Source organism: Gopherus flavomarginatus, chromosome 6 (genome assembly GCF_025201925.1).
Source record: "Gopherus flavomarginatus isolate rGopFla2 chromosome 6, rGopFla2.mat.asm, whole genome shotgun sequence".
Lineage (NCBI taxonomy): Eukaryota > Metazoa > Chordata > Testudines > Testudinidae > Gopherus > Gopherus flavomarginatus.
In genome coordinates, this window is record NC_066622.1 from 118,215,082 (window position 1) to 118,236,296 (window position 21,215).

The 21,215-nt window shown below is 40.3% G+C and overlaps 1 protein-coding gene across 4 annotated transcripts in view; it reads right to left on the minus strand.

Annotated features, from left to right (window-relative positions):
• The window catches only part of EDRF1 (erythroid differentiation regulatory factor 1), a 52,221-nt gene that overhangs the window by 7,916 nt on the left and 23,090 nt on the right, over positions 1–21,215 (minus strand). For 3 of the 4 annotated variants that reach the window (XR_007775142.1, XM_050959292.1, XM_050959294.1), the window contains exons 13-21: positions 16,160–16,417; positions 14,342–14,413; positions 14,080–14,230; positions 10,773–10,961; positions 9,494–9,694; positions 8,796–9,014; positions 7,557–7,780; positions 4,011–4,169; positions 3,490–3,639 (exon numbers count right to left, since the gene is read on the minus strand). Coding sequence is in view for 3 of the 4 variants with exons in the window: in XM_050959292.1 (XP_050815249.1) it covers positions 3,490–3,639; positions 4,011–4,169; positions 7,557–7,780; positions 8,796–9,014; positions 9,494–9,694; positions 10,773–10,961; positions 14,080–14,230; positions 14,342–14,413; positions 16,160–16,417 (1,623 nt within the window). In the remaining variant the exon portion in view is untranslated. Of the gene's footprint in view, positions 1–3,489; positions 3,640–4,010; positions 4,170–7,556; positions 7,781–8,791; positions 9,015–9,493; positions 9,695–10,772; positions 10,962–14,079; positions 14,231–14,341; positions 14,414–16,159; positions 16,418–21,215 lie in introns of all 4 variants that reach the window. The other variant, XM_050959293.1, reaches the window with a different exon arrangement.

The following is a 21,215-nucleotide window of genomic DNA, read 5'->3' on the forward strand; positions in this document are numbered from 1 at the left end:
TGAACTCAGTAAGGACTCACGTCAGAATATTCCAACAGGAGCAAAGATGGACGACTACTTGACCCAATTCATGGCTATTTTGAGAAAGTTCATGCAGGTGACAAAGAGAGTCTTAGATACAGAAACTAAAAAGTGCCTAGAAAGGCAGACAATATGAGGAAACGTTATGGCAAAATGCAGTTGAAAGAATAAAGACACCAGAACCACTGACTTTGGCTGAAACGTATGCAAGTATCAGAATGAGACTGAGGATGAAAGTACTAATACAACTACACTGCTATTGCTGAGTACCTCAAAAGAAAGCCAGATCCAGGTCATCCAAAGACAATGAGGATGAATTATCACTTCTTTAAATCACATATGGATATGTTTGAAACAAAAAACTCTTTCAAGTTTCTTTTGTTTTGGTTTTGAAAATCTTTTTTTTTTTTTTTTTTTTTTTAAATGGCTGTATGTAATAGGAAACATGTCGCTCCTGGTAGGACAGAAACCTGCTCCGACTCTGCCAGCTGGTAGCAATGTTATGTAGTTTGTTTATGTTCTGTCCACCAACACCTTTATAGTTCTATGCAGCAATGCTATTTACAGTGTCCTTTGTATCTCAATCCCTTATCTCAGGGTTTGAGAGGAGCAGACATCCAACTTCTCTGAGATTTCCATCAGTCTAGGTTCAGCTATCCCTGTTCCTCTCCTCTCCCTTCCCCCGTTAGCATTTCCTTCTTGTCTCTTTTTATCAATTTTTAGCTGGTGTGCTAATTAATTCTTCAGCTCCCCCATGCCTCCCCACATTAATAGGTGCCAAAGGGATCAGAGTGCTGGCTCATCTGCTAGCACCCAGCACTCTATCACACTGTAGTAGTTCCTTTTCTGTTGCTGACCAAATCAACTTTTCAAGGAATGATCAGCTGTCTCAGGCCAGGCTACAAAGCACTCAATCGAAAGCAGGTAGCAGATGAACTGTTAGATGCAGTTACTGAGTGTGGAAACACTCAATGCAATACATGAAAAAGCAGTTACATGATTACAAGATAGCTGGAGTAATGTGCACAATGACCTAGTGATAGCTAACTGTGCAGATAGGGAATACTGCTGTCTCTGTGTCAGCGGTTGATAGTGGAAGCAATAAGACTGGAAAGTGCTGTGTGACATTGACAAGAGAAGCCAAGGCATTAGCAAATGAACTGCACGATTGTGATGCTAAGAACTACTTGACAGACACAGAAAAAGATGCAAAGTATGGGAAGCAATTTGGAACAAGATGATGACATATGGGTTATGTTCTGATGTGCATCACAATGACTAAATCTACTTGACAAGACTTTCATCAAAAGCATTTGGTGTAAGTGTTGCAGATTTACAAAAAGCATTGTAATCACCAGCAGCCTGGAGCCTAGTTAAAAAAAGGCCAAGAATCTGTAAAACCCCAAATTCCTGGTGACACATGATGGAACAGTCAAACAACATGCCTGGAAACACATTAAAAACTGGCTGCATTATTTCAGGATTGCGAGTGATTATAAGGCAGAATGTGAAGACAAAGTGGTCGGTATAATTAATAATCAAGGAATTTACCAAGAAGCAAAAGAACTCAGTCAATTGAAACCAGCTGCTCTGGCACTTGATAAATCCCAAAGAGACATATCAACAATTGCTGTTGTATGTGAAACATTACTTGATTTACTGATGAAGGACGATCTTGCACCACACAAAGCAAAATTACAAGAGATTGAATGAGGCAATTACTCCTGCACACATCCTGCCCGTCCTCCTTCATCCAAAATACACAGGAAAAAAATGCTCAGATGAACAAGAAGAAATTGCAAAGCAGTGGCTGCTCAACTAAAAATCACAATGTTCTCCCTTTATTTGCAATTAAAGCAGAAGCTCCAAATCCAAAAATAAATGTTCTCATCCATTCTCAAGGAAAATTTTCAGCTGTAAAAAAGGTGGAAAAATCTGAAGAATGCTGATAATCCAACTGACTCCAAAGCATTAGTGGTGCCATTTCATTAGTGTCCAGCACGTTCAGCAAGTTGAGGACAAATCTTTTCAAACTTTGGATACATCCATTCAAAACTGAGCAATAGGCTCGGTCTATCCACTACACCAGAGTTGGTCTTCAGCTACAGAATGCTGCGTGGCCAAACAGACCTGGACTAGTAGCCTGCAACTCTGCATGCTTCTGACTGCAGAATGTTTCAAGCCTACAACTCCGCATTGTTGTTGTTTTCATATAATGAAGTGTTTTTGACTTTTGTTTATATAATATTGAAAAACTGAAATGAGTCATGACATTTAACTTCTTTGAGAAAACGTCAAACCAAAAGTATACAGACATTCCCATGTTCAATATTATAATTTTATATATATATATATATTTTATGTTCACTGAAGATGTGTGTACAATCCTAAATTAATCTCTGAATCTACTGCCTTATGTAACCACAATTTGAATCCATATGTAAAACAGTGTAATGTGTGTGCAAAAGCAAAATTTAGAAAGCAACAAGCACTTTTTAAACCACCATTTCTTTATAAGAAAATAACCCACAGCTATGAATACCGACCTTCAGCAAAAAAAAATTCAGATGAATGCCAAGGAAGGCGAAGAAACTGCCAGTCTTCAAAGAGAACAGAATGTGCTTTATTAAACATTTATATTGTGGTAATGCCAGAGGCCATGTTCAGGTTCGGCCTCACTGTATTAGGCAGTATGCAAACACAGTGACAGCAGCGAGGCGGCCTCCCCTGTAACCGGGGACTCCTCCTCCTCCTCGCAGTCTTACCCTGGATTTTCTGCTCTACCCAGCTCACTCACTCACTTCCATAACAGCATGGCTGCAGAGGGATACCTGGACTGTCACTGATACGAGATCCCTACATTCACCAGATGTGGGGCAAAACCGAGTCCCCCTACCCTGACCAGGACTCTGCTCTCCCTTCCAAGACCACAGCTTCCCCCTACCACATCTTGTGTCAGCAGTGTCGGCTGTGGCAAGATAGGAAGCCTTCTATAGCTCTGCTGTCATGCCCCTGCTGACACTCCCGTGACAGGGGCTGCAGAGTGCAATTCAGCAGAAGGGGAGCCTCCCTCATGGCCAGGCTCATCATCCTCCTCACGATCCTGGCCAGGAGTTTCTGCTCTATTATCTGAAATGCCGCATTATCCAAATCCCTTCTTTGTGCCCCAGAATGAGATACATGTGGAACAAGGAAGGGATTCAATAATGCAAGTGTTCAGATAATAAAGTTTCAGATAAACAGGAGTATAAATGTACATACACTGTATTTATATTTTTATATATACCACACATACACATCGCACTCCTTGTCAATACCCAGCCCAAGCCGGGGAAGCTAGTGAGTGGACCAAATTTGATGATGAATCCTGGTCGCGTGCCATCTGAGACATGTTGCGCATATGCTAAGAAGATACAGAGCATAAATTACATCACACAAGAAAAAAATCTCAAAATTCTGGACTATTACCTGGTTTCTCAAGCAACTATGATACATGGAAGCCAGTCTGTGATGAATAGTTGCAGCCCGATACTGGCAGAGAGGTTGTCGTGCAGACTCTGTATCAATATCACAGTATTTCAAAGATTTCATCATGGCCTCACTAACTTCCTTCTCTATCTACAAAAACAAGATATCATGATTCAGTGTCAAAACATTTACTTTGAAATAATGAAGACCCAATATGAAAGAACAGGTTGTAGATGTTTACACAGCAGTTTATATTTTAGTTTCTACAAAAGAAAAAAAAAGAGATATGACATTAAGAAGAGTACACCGTAAATGGTTATAATGTGCCATATTCTGTTAGCTGCTACGCAACAGTTTTTATCCTATAAAGATTTGCAAATTATGTACGCACTTTGGCTCAGAGCAGGAGTTCTCCACTGTTCTGCTTGTTCTTAAAAAAACAAAACACACAACACAACAAAAACAAAAAAACTGAAGCATGTTTGTTTCAGTGGATGTTGTTATAAATCCTCTTTCATTACCTGTTCCTGAGCCTTTCTAGATAATGGTGCATAATCCTGCTGCAAAGTTGCCATAGTGAAATAGGTAGTGGACAGTTCCCAGTTCACAGAATCCCAAACAGCTGGATGCATCTCTCTTTTGCCCAGTGATCTTAAAGCCCTCAGATAGTAATCAATAGCCTATAGAATATAATAAATGTGTAGTAAAGCAGTAGTTATTGACACAGATTTATAGCACAGTAAGTGGTAACAATCCAGTATCCTCTACTCATTTTAATATGGAAGCATTTCACAACTCATCTGGACATTTTCTTAGCATTTTCCTCAGAATCACTTTTGTAATCTATTTAAATCATGCATCTCCTACATCTAAGAACTGGCAATACCATGCAAATACAAAATTGGAGTTTAATTCAGACTAAAAATATACAACACAAATTATGTTTACATTATAGTGTGTAGGTATGAAAATAGAAGCAAAATTAAGCAATAAGGATGAAATCCTTATCTCTTGTGTAGAAGGGAGGGCTTGGTACAAGGGAGCTACACAAGAGCAGGGACAGAATCCACCCAATCCTGGAAGCAGAGTACATTATACAATAAGCAGCTAGCCCCCACAAACATGAGAAATGTGGTGTACTTTAGACACTCCCTAGCCATGGTCCATCCAGCTTCCCTGTCCACACACAAGCCTACCTCCAACATGATACTGCAAAGACACTGCTGCAGAGCCAAGCTCCATGTACAGGAGACTGCAAAGGCTATCCAATTCTTTTTCCTGCACAAATGAACTGTCCAATTTGGGTATTTTGAGCCCGCTGAGGGTCAGGAGGATTTCTGCCCAAGACCTAACACACTGAGATCTTGTTTATACAGATACTAAAGATTCCATAGCATTATTCGTAAGAGCTGGGGGGTTTGGTCCCAGTGTTCAGGTCAAAAAGATCCCTCTATCTTAAAAAGTGCTGTCAAATTCTACTTTAACAGTGTATCAGTGGTCTTCTACGTACTTTAGGAAGCCCTGAGAATCCTTCTGAATTAAAAGTGCTACTTAAATGTATGTTATTTTCTTCTGAGACCTTTACCAATCAGTCAGCAATGAGATGGAGAAGAGTGAATGTCCCCAACTTCTCCTAGTAGCTTAGTGATCTGTCCAATCATTAAATGAATGATGCAAAATCTAAAAAGGACAATATTTAACTATAACAAGGGTAATCTTTAAGTTCATTGGTTATAGTATTTCCATCAGATATATTCACAATTTTTGCTCTCCTTTAACTGAGGCACTAAACTCCATTAAGGACAGTTTTATAGCTAATCTGAAAACTCAATTTTGAATGTTTAAAATATAAAATTATATGGTTCCTAAGAGACAAAAAAGTTGTTTTTTTTGTTTTTTAAAAAAGAGTTTAATGTTAGTTTAAGGTTGTATGTTAAATACCACTTTCCAAGTCCCAATATTACTGCCATATGTAACCATTCAAAAACACTGCACAAGAGACATTATAGGCTTGGGACAAACAGAAATACATATGTTGAGAAATTTCAAAATTATTTACCTCTGATAAATTATGTGTATAGTAACTCCTCACTTAGGGTCGTCCTGGTTAACAATGTTTCGTTGTTATGTTGCTGATCAATTAGGGAACATGCTCATTTAAAGTTGTGCAATGCTCCCTTATAACGTCCTTTGGCAGCTGCGTGCTTTGTCCACTGCTTGCAGGAAGAGAAGCCCGTTGCAGCTAGCTGGTGGAGGCTTGTAACCAGGGTGGACCAGCAGCCCCCCATCAGCTCCCCGCTCCCCTAAGTTCCCTGTGCTGCAGCTGCCCAGCAGGCTAGCAATTGCAGGCAGTTTAGCTGTCCCTCCCCCCACTGCCATGTGCTGCTCCTGCCCTCTGCCTTGGAGCTGCTCTCACACTCCTGCTTGCTGTGCAGTGGTGGAAGGGGAGGGCACTAATGTCAGGGTCTTCCCCTCCCCCTTGCTCCTGCACCCTGCTTACCCCTTCTCCATATAGAGCAGGGAGGGGTCACAGAGGGAGAGAGAGAGAGAGACAGAGTTTGGGGCAGCAGCTGCTGTCTCAACTTCCTGATCCACTTAAAAAGACAATGCACTTAAGAGTGGGTCAGCTTACTTAAAGGGGCAGTATGCCCCTCTCTCTCTCTCTCTCCCCCACACACACACAAGGTGTGTCTGTCTCTGTCTGCTACGCTGTCTCCCCTCCCTCATGTTCGTGCTGCCTTGTGAGAGAGGCTACATTAACAACGTGTTAACCCTTGAGGGCTCAGCCAAGTGCTAGTTCTTCATTTAGCAGCAAGGCATTCCCTGGGAAATGTCCCTCCGTCTTCCACCCTCTAACTTCACGCCCTCAACCAAGCTTCACAATCATCATAGCTGTGAACAGTATTAAATTGTTTGTTTAAAATGTATACTGTGTGTACATCTATATACTATATAGTTTTTTGTCTGGTGAAAAAAAATTTCCCTGGAACCAACCCCCTCCTTCCCCCTTTACATTAATTCTTATGGGGAAATTGGATCACTTAACATCGTTTCGCTTAAAGTCACATTTTTCAGGAACATAACTACAACGTTAAGTGAGGAGTTACTGTATATCATAAGGTAAGCAAGGTAACAGCAATCTTTTTAAAGATGATCAGATCTGGAATAAGTACTACTAAATCAAAATACTAAGGGTCTGATTTTCTAAACTTGAACGTGCCACTTCATGCTTAATTTGGATATGTAATTACACATGTAAATAGCTATGTGTAAGTGATTGTGCGCACATATTGAAATCAGCATATTGCTTCACAGAAATTGCACTCACAAATTAAGTGTGCATTTGTGAGAGCAATTGCCTACTTGGTGGGGGAAGGTGGGAGGGGGGGAAGATCTACCATCAACTTCAGTTTTGGGAACTGACAAAACACATAACTGTTATTTTTCATAGCCAGCTCTTCCTTTACAAAGTTATGTTTATTCTTGGTATTTTCCTGTACAGTTTAAAAATATTTTGTAATTTTGCATACTGATTTCATATTAATTAAGTTTCTACATTTAAACTTTACTTGAAATAATCATAACATTTCTGCCATTTCAAAGTGCTTAGAAATCAGTGTGTCTAAATCCAAAGGTAAAAAAAAAAACCCACAATCAGAGGCAGATTATGGATTTGTGGGTCCCTGGGCCAGAGCAAGTGGGGGCCCCTCCCCATTCCTCCTCGCAGTCCCCCCACACACCTCAGCACTCCTGCCACGGGGAGGTGGGATCGGGGCATGGGCTTGCTCCACTCTGCCCACCCCTCCTGCCAGGAGAAGCCCCCTGCATCCAAACCCCTCTCCCTGGCAGAAGAGCCAGGTAGGCAGAGCAGATCAGGGCATGCCCAATTGACCATGGCCCCTAGCCACTGCCCACAATAAAGATTAGTTTGAAAATGCTGAACTATAGCAAGTGATCCATCCAGAGAAATGTATTTTATGCATATGCTTAGTGGGAAAAATCACTGCAAAATAGCAAGGCCCATTCTTTTAAGCGAGGAACTGCGATCTGATCAACAGGCCTTTTACCTTATTATAGTAAAGGGCCTCTTCTGGGGAAAATTCTCGCTTGAAATCTCCTCCAGCAGCACAATGTGCTTGAGCACAAATTCGCATCAGTCTTCCAGTGTTACATAAAAGAAGGGCAGAATTGGTTGCATCATCAATTGACTCAAAATTATGAATCCCTTCTTCAAAGCAAGAGAAGCTTTTCTTCCACAGTTGCTGCTCTGCTGTAGATACACTTTTGCTCACTAGATCAAAGGGAAAAAAAAAAGAGGTCTTACAATTTCATTCAAGCTTCTTAAAGATTTTTAAACCATCAACATCTATATTAAGTTATTGTTCTCATGTTTCTATATAGTGTTAAATTCCAGAAAAGCATATAAGTCAAGACTGAATACTTAATAATTCACCAAGAGTGCTCAGTCTTGGCCAGAGCACAGTAAAACTTAATCCATTATCTTTTGATAACTAGTGATGATGTATGCTTTGTGGTTAGTGTTGTAAAGAGGTTGAAATTTTGAATAAGCCAACAAACAGTACCCTGAACTATATTGCTGAAAACGGTCAATGCCTTCTGATAACATTAAGTCAAAAACCACTGAAAGGTAACAGAGAGCTGGTAAGACAAAGACCATCATTAAAAAGACAATTAATTTACTCAATTACCTCAAAGATACTTACAGTAGGAAAGAAGTAGTAAGTAGATAAAAGTAACTCAGATACTACGCTACGAAGTAACCATGAGTACATTATTTTAATAATCAATTGCTCAAAGTTTAACATTAAGGTTCAATTTCAGCTAACTACTATTCTGTTAAAGAAAAAGAAAGGACAGAAAAGTAATTATCAAATCAGAAATTTGGCAATAATATCCTACAATAACAGCCTGACATTTTGGGGGCATTTTTGTGAAATGAATTGTGCTAATATTCTCTGATTTTTTCCAGAGAATTACAACTACTATAAAGATTCTCCAGAGTCTTATATTCCATATTTTAGTACAGACTAAGGTGTTCACATGTAAGTCAGAGTACCCTGAAAAACACTGCTTATAATGGAAGCACTAATATACCATTAACTACAGGAGAGAGTATCTGTTTCAAAGAAGTTCTTTGAAATTCCCTTTATTCCTGAAACAAAGAGTTCAGGAGGCATCTTTCAAACACTGTTGCTGAAAATGATAATCACTGTTACACCGCTTCATTGACGTAAACCTTTGAATAGAACAGTGTATGTAACAAGTGGAAAAAAAAAAATACTTGCCCACTCTCTCAGTCTGCACTGCAGCAGCCTGGTTCATGTAAAATACTCCAATTTCATTTCTGACGTTACCCATCCTCTTCAGGACTTGTGTATGCTGCTCTGGATTTTGTTTTTTTAAGTTACTAAAAAGCAAGATTTCATTAGCTGCCTCATAGCATTTGCAGCTAACCAAAAGCTGACATTCCAAGTCTGTAGACAAGTCAGTGGCCCACGCAAATACTGGAAAAAACAAACAGCAAAAACTGCATGTCAATTATAAAATTTTTCTAAACAAATTTTATTTATTTTAGGGACTATGAAAAAAATGTAGTAGTAAAAGTTTGACAAAATGAGTGATTTTTGGGCACAACTCAAAGGGGTTCCACGGAGTCTAAAGAAAGGCAGAATTTGGCCATTACTTGAAAGATGTCAAGAATTAAAAACAAACAAACAAACAAAAACTAACTCTAGATATATTTAAAATGATTTTATCATACACGCTCCAGAAAAGTCATATTCCTAAAAAGCTATTTTAATTTCTATTTTCAGCTTTTTTTTTGACAAGAAAGAAATAGCACCAAAGCACCAAAAGGTTCTCCCACCCCTAGAAGTGATATACTATACTGTTTTGCCAAAATCCGAGGAAACACTGTGGGATAAGTATTGGCTGAAAGGACCACACTAATTCAGCCAAATATATTATTATTTTGATGTAATACCTTGGCAGCTGGAGTCTCTATGAAGACTGTGCAATATTTCATGATCTTCTTTTGTTTGGTAGTTATGTTCTTCAAGATACGCAGCTCTGTTATTTGCATTCTGGGCAAGCATTAGCTGGATATCACCACAAAGGGTTAAACATTGACAAAGAAACAGTAGCACTTCAGCAGGCATATTGGTGCAGAGGCAGCAGTAAGTATCTGGTAGGGGGGAAAAACCCAACAAAGCAAAATTAAGCACTAAGAGACTTGAGACATGTAGAATCCAAATTTAACTATTCGTAGAAGAGTGACCATATAAGACTGGTGACATTTTACACAACAGGTCTGACCCCTGTATGTAGTCCGAGTCAGATACTACTTTTTATCCCTGTTAACACTGCACAGCAAATACAGATAAGGAAGATGGACTAAATTCGATCCCTGCTCATACAGAACTGTTAACTAAGCTACAAATGCAAGTTCTAAACCTTCTCTCAGTTGTAACTGTGTAAAACCATTGAAGACAATAGGATTTGGCATGCACAAATTTTTATTACTAATGATGATGTATGAACAGGAAGAAGAGTTTGACTTTCAGTTCTTAGACTGATTTTCTAGGGATGACAATTAGAAACTATTCCCCTCACATATTTCTACTAACAAATAGAGCTTGATCACAATTCATTGAAAGATAATGAATACGGCAAATCTCAGTGCACTTTTTTTAATAAACTGAATAGAATTTCACTTTAAAACCATTATATTTTCTGATTATTCAAACTCAGTGTTATAAACAGGAAACAGAATCAGAATATTCGTCATTCTACTCAAAGTCTCAGTATTAGCTCGGGATGCACTCCACTCTATGGGTATCTACTTAAAAGTTTCTGAGTGAATGTAGCACTTCTGAAAATGAGGAATGTATAAGAACAGCTCAAGCCAAGTATAATGAATAAAGGTGCTATTCTAGCTTTTCCACACATTCCAGGCACCAGACTTCAAGTCCCAGTCTGTACACTGAGTTCTGCCATCTATATGCTGAGTCCTGCCCCTCTGATCATTTTGTAATGGGGACAAAGGGAATGAGACAGAAGAAACCTATGATCCAAATTAAAAGGCTTCCTTGTGTCCAACCCGCCCAAGCCAGTTCTTTACTATAATATATTTGTTAAAAGCATGGGATTTGTGCGCCAAATTCAGTCCTCAGACGCCACAGACTTTTTCAATGTGTGACAGAAGTATTTGCCATTGTTTGACTATGTGCACTGTTTAAGGAGAAAATATTCCAATTACTTACCATGGCACTGTAAAGCTAATTTAATGTATCGTAATGCTCTTCCATATTTCTGAAGACTCATAGCAGCATCAGATAGAACATAATAAGCCTTCGATGACTTCAGAATCAGCTGGAGTTTCATTTTATACTGCCAGGATCCAGGAATCATTCCTGATTGACTGGAATGTTTATCCTTTTGAAATGAGCCCACTATAAACACAAAAAATAAAATAAGTAAATCTTAAATCTAATCCTTAAGAATATGAATTAGTTACAGAGCTCACGGCAGTCACAGATTCTGTGACTTGACTGGAACCTCAGTGACTTCTTCAGCTTCAGTTGTCAACTGCTGAACCAGGGGCTAGAGCCGGAGCCGGGACTGCGCGCCTGCCCCCACAGCTGGGGCTGGAGCCAGAGCCACAAATGTGACTTTTTTGGTTTGTACTGAATCCTTACAACCCTAGTATTAGCTCAGAATCAACAAGAGCCAAAGAGTAGAGGCTTCCCTGGTTCTGAGGAAACTGTACTGTCCAATTTCTGCCTGAAATAAGGAACTGTTGAAATCTTCCACACTGTTAGTGCCAAGACATCCTTCAACTCTTCTGATGAGGCTGTTTCCTTGATGCTGGAGTAGCCCTGGTACCAGACAGAATGCACCACTCTTTGGAGCCAAAGATCCTGTTCCTGACACCGAAGGCTTCTGCTTCACCAGTTCAGGGGGCTTTGAAGCAGACAAAGATCTACAATGTTCAGGCCAGAGACTCATTCCCGTTTAGGAAGGCAGACCCCAGTTCAGACACATGGTGCAGTGGGTGTCAGCAAAGCTTCTTTTTAAAACATGAAATTTGAGGGAAATTTGAGGGAAAACTGATGTTAATCCTGCCTTCCTCCCCCTCCCCCGACTCTTTCTTCATGTATGGGAAAGATTTCAGGAGAAGCATGATACTACACATATTTTGCGCAACAAAACGTTAAGTACAATAAAGGGAGAAACTTTGTTTCTCACCTATCTTTGAAATTTCTTGGTCTAGTTTAAATTCCATCTCTATTATCCAAACACCAGCTGGTACCCTGAAAGACTTTAGTTCCTTTTTCTGCTTGAAAGGGGAGACAAAGGGTATGTCTACATCTACAATTTTGCAGCGCTGGTTGTTACAGCTGTATTAGTACAGCTGTATAGGGCCACCGCTGCAGAGTGGCAACACTTACAGCAACCAGCGCTGCAAGTGGTGTTAGATGTGGCCACACTGCAGCGCTGTTGGGCGGCTTCAAGGGGGGTTCGGGGAACGCGAGAGCAAACCGGGGAAGGAGACCAGCTTCGCCGCGGTTTGCTCTCGCGTTCCCCGAACCCCCCTGCAAACCGCAGGGAAGGAGACCTGCTTGCACGGGGGTTCGGGAAACGCGAGAGCAAACCGGGGAAGGAGACCAGCTTCGCCGCGGTTTGCTCTCGCGTTCCCCGAACCCCCCTGCAAACCGCAGGGAAGGAGACCTGCTTGCTCGAGGGTTCGGGGAACGCGAGAGCAAACCGGGGAAGGAGACCAGCTTCGCCGCGGTTTGCTCTCGCGTTCCCCGAACCACCCTGCAAACCGCAGGGAAGAAGACCTGCTTGCTCGGGGGTTCAGGGAACGCGAGAGCAAACCGGGGAAGGAGACCAGCTTCGCCGCGGTTTGCTATCGCGTTCCCGGAACCACCCAGCAAACCGCAGGGAAGGAGACCTGCTTGCTCGGGGTTCGGGGAACGCGAGAGCAAACCGGGGAAGGAGACCAGCTTGATTACCAGAGGCTTCCTCAGGTATGCTGGGATACCTGCTTATTCCACGGAGGTCAAGAAAAGCGGTGGTAAGTGTCTACACTTGATTACCAGCGCTGGATCACCAGCGCTGGATCCTCTACACCCGAGACAAAACGGGAGTACGGCCAGCGCTGCAAACAGGGAGTTGCAGCGCTGGTGATGCCCTGCAGATGTGTACACCTCCTAAGTTGCAGCGCTGTAACCTCCTCACCAGCGCTGCAACTTTGTGATGTAGACAAGCCCTGAAATCAGAGGTACTGCTTAGGTGTTTATCCTAGCTCAGGATAGTAATGCAACTATTTGGTGGTGTGTTTAGTTGAAAGCTGAATTGACTGATAAATATTTTTTGTCTGGGAGCTGAAAATGACAAGGTATATTCAGTGGAGGGCAGCTTCTTTTTCTATATTCTTCTTAAGAGTTAACTTTTTAGAATATATATTAAACATTGAACTCTAGCTGCAAATAGCTGTACTGTGGTAGATGAAATATTAAGATTATTGCCATGAAGGTAGGTAGTGACTATTGCTTCCAAGATATAAAATAATATTGCCATGCTTTGTCCACTCCTAAGCCAGAAAGGTATATTAAAATTTTCCAAGTCTTTCTGAATGACTAATCATTGAAAAGGTCTGCTGTTTCTCCTCCAGTTTTGATTTACAGTAGATGGTGTCACTTGGAAGTTAGTGATTTGTAGATCTGCAAATTACCTATTAGGTTTTTCCCCCCAATAATTGGTCCAGAATTAAAGACTAAACTACTGGATTAATGGAAGGAAACTCCAACTAAAAATTAAATTTTAATTACACCTTTAAGAACCCCTACATTTGTGTTTTTTGAATTATGGTTATAGGACAACTGTGTCTTATTTCTATTTTACATAGAGCCAGAACACACTAGCAAGGTGCTCCGATATTATGGTGAAGCAGTAAATGCAGGCTATTGCAGCTTTAGTGAATTAAACACACTCAAGACATTTTCATTCAAACATGTCCTACTGTTCTTGCATAAAAGGCAGAATTATAACTGCAAGCTAGCAAATAATATCCTGGTTAACATTTTATATGTTGGCAACATGCACATGTGTAGCACAACAATGAGCATGATGTTGACACTAAAATTATTGCCAAAGTCCACAGTCTTATAAAAATAATTTTTTTAAGTGACAAAACCTAACACTGCCAAAAAATCTAAAGGGGGCACTTCATCACAATCTATGAACAAAATGAAATCCTTATGGAAGCCAGTGGCAAGCCACATCTCAATAAAATGCAGTAAACTTATGTACTTACTATAAAAGGATCACTATAAAAGGATCTTTAATATGCTAAAAGAATCCCTACTGTCCTGTTTCTTTTCATATTTAAAAGGAAAGGCCTACATTCTCCACTTTCTGTTTGTGTGCAATATCCTTTTTTTGCTTTTTCAATGCATGGCGTAATTGATGATTTACAAGTACATTGTTTAGACGATCAAAATAAAATAGCAACAGTGTGCCGTGCCATTGAAAAGGTCCTATTTGCAAAACAATTCAGCTTACTTTTGTCTAAAAACAAAGCCATCTGTTTTTCCAGACACTCAGGACCACCACTTGTGGATTCATCTTCATATTTTAATGGGATTGGGGTATTGGGGTCGGCTGCAGGAAGGTCACCGTCTTTTTTAATGCTGCTGTCAACAGATTTCAAGCCCTTTAAAAAGAAAAAGCCTTTCATTAAGTATTTACTTGGAAGGTGAACGAAACATAAACATAACAAAACCCACACATTTTGAACAGAACAGAACAGCATTAGGAAACTTACCTCTAGAACATAGCTGAGCACAAGTCTACACCGTTCCTCAGTGTCATGGCAAACAGGAAATGCACAACTAGGCTTCATTAAAAAAAGAAAAAAAATTTAAGGCAGCAGACCCGCTTAAAGAAAAACAAGCAAACTAACTATGAAGCTTTAAAAGATAGACAGCAAAATCCAGTTTATTGGGATACGTTAACAGACTACAATGAAAGCCATTAATAGAGTATGCTAAACTTCATGCAATATCTAGACCACAATATTTCTTTCCTTTACTTCAGCACCTGAATATACTATCTTCATTGTAGGGTTTAACTAGATTTACCTAAACTAACCAAAATTCATAATCAGTCTGTTTTAGTGACCCCCAAAACCTAAAGTAAGGGCTATAGAATGGTAGCAGCCTTTTTTCCAGAAAAGCAGCCATACAGTGACTGCAGTTCAACCCCACACCCTAGAAGGAGGGAGGGGAGGGATCAGGCAGGCAGGCATGTAAATTCTGTTTCCTTCCACATAACCCATTACTTTAACTGTGCAAGGAGGGATGAATTCACCCTAACCACCTTTCTCAATGACAGGAACAATCTTCACTGACCAACTTTTAGTATGGAAGAAAGATGAAATCCAGCCAGTATATCATCAATCCAATCCCTGCAAATAGAAGTGCAGTACCCTCCAGTAATGAATCTGAGTTTTAAGAAGAAAAATCAATGTAGGGCTTCCACCACTGACAGGGTGCTATATTTTCAGCAGAGGGACCTTGAGGTACTAAAGCTTGCAGGATATCAACCAGCACAGGTGATAGACAGATTTGGCAGAATAGCAATTTTATTTGGCAGAGGGACTTACAAGAAAAGTCAACCTTTCTGATACGATATACATGTTGCAGGATAACTAAGCATGAGGCAATCAAGCACTTCACTGCCACAGATATGGCTTAATTAACTGTCAAGAGGCAAAGTGAAACATTGTTAACATTTGAGAGCTAAATGACAAAACTCAGTTTCACAGTATTTGGTTGTTTTAAATACCGTACTAAAGAAAAGCTGCTTTGGTGAAGTCTGACAGATAGTAATTGCATAATATTTTTGCTCAACTACATATTATGGAAGCATATACCAGACAAGTTTTTGGAAAATTTATGACTGAGGTGCATGCCAACAGCATTATGGTTTACACTAACGCTGCCTAATTAGAAGCATCTTTTCATACATGTAAGTGGGACAAGAGGTAAGATTTCTTCTCTCAGAATGGCTTCAACACAACCACACTTTCAAACAAAGATTCCTAAATTATGAAAGAGGACAAGGAGGGAGCTGAGGAGTAACCTCCCTGCAAATCCATGGTGTAACACTCAGATTCTCTGCATGTCAAAATGTTAAGGTATATTCCAGAGATGTGCTGGGAAATCAAATTTTAGTGTGGACCACCCTTAATTCTCCACAGCCGTTAAATACGTTTCCATATTCAGATTATTCCTACAAGGATGAGTAATTTCTCTACAGGTGTCTGTGCTGAAATTAACAGGCAAGTAGAATACACACCCAAGATGATAAAGCAAAAAAAAAATATATATATTAATTTGCATCTGCAATAGGATAAAACTCAGAGCCACAATTCGGCCGAAAGATTTTATTTCCTTTCTGACCCACATTTCAAATTAGTCTGAGGTCCACAAATAACTGGTGGCATAAAAGGTCTTTAAACAGTTCCTTTTTTCATAAAAAGGAACTGCTCACAGTTAACTATATTCTGCTGCACTATGTTCATTTCAAGCCTTTTTTCCCCCCCTTAAACTCAGCACAGCTTGTTAGTACCGTAACTTACTCGTATTTGGTGAATAGATTTATATTTTTCTGGTACCGATAACTCTCCAACAGATTTGATTACAGCTACTGCTTTGTTGTCATCTGGCGGATCGGAGCTGGTGCTGTAGGAACCATTTTCATCGCTATCCGGCATTTCTTCTTCCTCTTCACTATAACTTTCATCAGAGTTCCCATTTAAAGGAAACTCTGCACCTTCTTTTTTCGGCTCATCTAACTGGAAGAGTTCTGAGAGCATGTAATTCGCTGAAGCAATAATCTTAAAAAAAAAAAAAAAGATTTTACAGTATCCCAGTACTGTAAGTTACTAACAAGTTTTTAAATAGGCCACTCAAATAGAAGTTTGCATCTTTCCACTCTGAGACAAAGAACAAGTTTAGAAAAGGGTCCAAAAAATCCATGCACAAAATTGTACAGGTATCTGCAAAATTCCTAACCAGTGCATGCAAATAGGCATTAATATGCTTAATGTCATAGCCAATTTAAAAAGACTGCCACTACAGTAAAAGAATAATGGTCTGTGGGTTTTTTAAGTGTATTAATATATTTAAGTTTACAGCTGTTTAGTGGGCAAAACTAAACTACTCTTCCAGGATCACTCTCCCTTAACAACTTTTAGTCATTTTTAATAGTATTTGACTTCTACTAAGATACAGTTCACATGGACTGTACAGATATGGATGTTATACGTTTTGCATTGTAGAAGCCCTGTAATGAAATATTTAATATTAGGTTTAAGAAGTGACTCTACAATTGAAAGGTAGTATGACAACAGTTGATCAGAACAGTATCGGGGGTATGGGGCGGGGGGGGGGGGAAGAGCTGGCTTCTGGATTCTATTTCTGACTGCTTTAGACTAGCTGAACAATGATGTTCAACTCAATGTTTCAGTTTATTCATCTACAAAAACAGGATTAAATATATTTGATAAGGTTAATTAATATTGTCAAGCTTTCAAAATACGTGGATGAAAGGCACTATTGATAAACAAGGTATTATATTCTGATTATCCAAAAGGTATTATTCGTAAGTGTGAAGGTTAATAATGAAGAATACATTTAAATCTGCTTAATTTACAAGAACATCCTCCAACCTTTGCTCCATTAAGAAAAAAAAAAAAAAAGTCAAGCTTAAATACATCCATCGCTGCGAACAATTAAAATTTAAATCAGAATTTTAAAGATAAACACACCACTGGTGCACAAAGCATAAACTGGCTCTGCAGATGTGCATGACAAAACAACTTACAGGAAACTAAAACGTTACGACCCTATAAAGGGTCAAGATCCCAACCCTACTCTCAGTACAATGAGCATATAAACAGGTTGTGGTCAAAATTTATGCCACTTTGGAGGTTTACCTTTATTCTTTATAAAGTAACAAAAGCCCTGAGATATGAATGTAGTAACAAACTTTAGCTTCAGTTCCCTCCTAAGTAGATTGTTCTTGGCGATCCTCTCCATATATTACTTTGTATTCCTTTCGCCACATTTCTTGACACAGAGTAACTGAGTCATTTGAGATCCAACCTGACTACCAGCAAAACAGCACTACACTTCTACAGAGCTCCAAAGCTAGATTCTGGCTGCAGGCCTTTACTTCTACCTGTCTACTCCAGATCCATCTCTTTCTGTTCAAACTACAATCTCATTCTCCAACAGCTTGTGGATGTCTACCCATCAGATTGAGCTCAATATAGCTAAACAGAGCTCTTCATTTTGCCCCTCCAAACCTTCCCTGCTACCTCCTCTCTCAACCACTGTGGACATCATCATCATTCTACCAGTTATTCAGACCTGTAACGTGGGAGTTATCTTCAAGTCAGACCATTTTCTGGGTCCTCACATGCAGGCTTTGTTCAGTACTGCCAGCCTGATGTGATAAAAAAAACAAACAAACAAAAAAAATCGCAAACCAGTTCTCCCAAAATCATGAGATTGGCCCCAGAAACCATAAGTATATCATACCATGTATTTTGGTATGTCCTGACTTAACTTCCCTCTGTGTGTGTGTGCGTGTGTGTGCGCGCACACATGCACACAAAAATGCATGCCTCTTCTTGGCTGCTCAGATGGAGACTCCACTTACTATCTTAGGAGTGAGCAGAGGGTAACAGGGAAACTGCCATATATTTCCTATCTTGAGACCCCTTCTCCTCGGTCTGGATCGCAAGTAGAGTAGTCATCCCAAGCAGTGGGAGACAAGAAAGTGTTGCTGCTGGGTCCGGACTTTCCCCTGACTTCCCGCTCCATTCTCTCTCCAAGGACCATCCACTCTGCTATAGGGCCATGCAAGGCAGAGCTCAGTGGCAAGACCCATCTGTATCCTGTGCTCCAAGGCTCTCACACAGCTTTGCCCATGTGCCCAGCCCTGAAAAAACAATCAAAGGATCAGAGGAGCTGCTTGCATCATTGTGAGAGCTCCTCCTCCAGCTGCCAAAATCCCATGACTTGTGATCTATTTGCAAGAGCTGGCAACGCAACTCTGCCTTCCCCTGACTGCTCAGACAGAGCTGCCCACACCCATCATTATCCCTCCGCTGAGGGAGATCCCATTCTATGTTCTCCGTCTCTCACTCCATCACAGTTCTCTGAACCCCCACTCAGCCTCCTGTTTGTCCCCACAGCCCCTTCTCCCCACTCCCTTATAATTCCAAAATCTGCCTCCTGGTCCCCACAGCATCCCACTCCTACTCATTCTGTCCATTCATCTTGCACAGTGTCTCAGCTGACCTCATAGTCCCTGTGTCCTGTCTAGCTCTCCTGAGCCATAGCATGTCAGCCATTTTGCCTGTCATTGCAGCTTCAAACTCACTGAGAACAGTGGCAGGTGTCAGACAACTTTATTAAGGGCACTTCCACATGTAGATAGACTGTAGGGAAACAGAGACCATCTTGCTGGCTACAGCCCCATTGACAGTAACAGAGATGGTGGCCACTTTGAATAAGAGAAAATTAAAGAATTGGCAGCCTATCATCATATTTTCATGAGACAGGATAAAAACAATCTCAAAATTGCTAGAGTTCCGATAAAAATCACAGGAGCTCACAATACTGCATTTCTAGGAGTATATCTATAGAAACATGTACTGCATGGCAAGCTGAGGTGTTAATCTACAGCACTCCAATAGGGACACACTAGGGCAGTGGTCCCCAACCTTTTTGTGGCCAGTAGCACATTCATGTTTTTGGAAGTGTGTGGCGGGCGCCAACAATTTTTCAAGGCTTATTTTGTATCTGTATATTAAATAATGCGAAAAACATCATTTAACTTTTAGATTATGTTTTCACCTCTTAGCTCAGAGATAAAGATAAAAAGAGATAAGATAAAAAGGGTAATTTTACATGTGAAAAGTATTTAATTAAATTATTCTGCAATTACTCTTTCACCTTATCATGTGACTTTGCTCTTTTTTATCTACCTGTAAGAAAAATTAAGGCGTTTTTACAAAATAAATATCATAAACATTCAGTCCATTCTGCAGAGGGGGAGCCGTTTTTGTTTTTGGCAACAGTTCTGGGCAGTGCAGAGAGAAGCCACGAGGACAGAGAACACCAGCGCCTGCAACACTGTCCACAGCAGGCGCGGGGCCCTGGCTTCTCTCCCCGGCTGGGCACTAGGTGGGCGCACAAATTCCCCAGTGGGAGCCATGGTGCCCGCGGGCACCACATTGCGGACCACTGCACTAGGGAACCTTTAGAGCACAGGAGTAGCGTCCTCATGGTCAGGGCACACCACAGTGGAGTGCTATAGATTTAGAGCACAGTTTTACAGGAAGTGTTTGTGTAGACATGCCCAACAATATGTCCTTTCTTAACCATCCATGCAGCTAAAACTCATGTCCAGGCTCTCCTCATCTCATATCTTGATTACCGCAACACCCTTCATTGTGGGCCTGACAAGTGTAATTGTGCCCCGCTGATATCCATTCGGAAGGCGGCTGCAAAGATAATTTTCTCAGTCTGTTGCTTTGACTATGTCATCTCTTTCTTTGGGTCGCTTCTATGGCACCTTCTTTATCATATCAAGCAAACTACTTGTCTTCACTTTCAAGGCCCTTCATGATCTATCCCCACCTGACCTCTCTCACATTCAGTATTGAAAGTTCAACTCTCACCTCCAGTTGGGCCCATTCCTCACTTGTTAATATTTCAAACGGGCACCTTCATTCTTTCTGTTACACTGCCCTCTGGCTTGGGAGATGCTCCCCATGAACTCATTATCCTCCTTCAAAACCCTCCTTTTCTGTGTGGCCTAGATTGCTAGCGTGCTGAGAATACAGTCTATTATATTTACTACTATTACGATCTCATTGTTCCCTTGTACTCCATCTGTCTGTCTCTATCCATCTGTTGTCTCTTGTCTTGTACGTAGATTTTAAGCTCTTTGGGGCAGGGACTGGCTTCTTGTTCTGTGTTTTTTGCAGTGCCTAACAGGTTCATGACAGAGATTCTTTGTACAATACTACAAATAAATAATAGGAGACAAATGTAGTATTTTCTCTTTAAAAAAAAAACAAACAAACAGAAGGTTATATAAGTTTTTCTGATCATAGCCACACTTGAAGATTAGTTTAATAAAATTCCACACACAGTATATCCAGATTTTCTCAGTCATGTAAAATAAGTCCACGATTATGGTGAGGAAAAGCTCTGGATATATCAATGAACTTTTTGGCTAATCATCTGGCTTTATAAAAAAGTTTAATTCACCTATTGGTATAAGTCAACTGCAAACCACTGTGGTAGATGGTAGTATAAAACCCTAGAGAGACAGACAGACAAGTTATTTTTGAGGTAATGTATGTATGTACTGTTAATTATCTCCATTAAAAAAAAAATGTTTTTTTTTTTAGAGCCAGTGAGTGTCCATGCAAAAAGCTTATATTAGCCCCCATGGTTTATTATATTTTGGAATTTAGACTGCTGAGCAGACAAAATACAACCAAATACCTCATTTGAAAGTCTCATCTATTAGACCTATGTTTTTTGCTCTCCTCTTACCTCCACCATATTTAATGGACATCTTAGAAAACCAAAGCCCTCTATGTATCTATA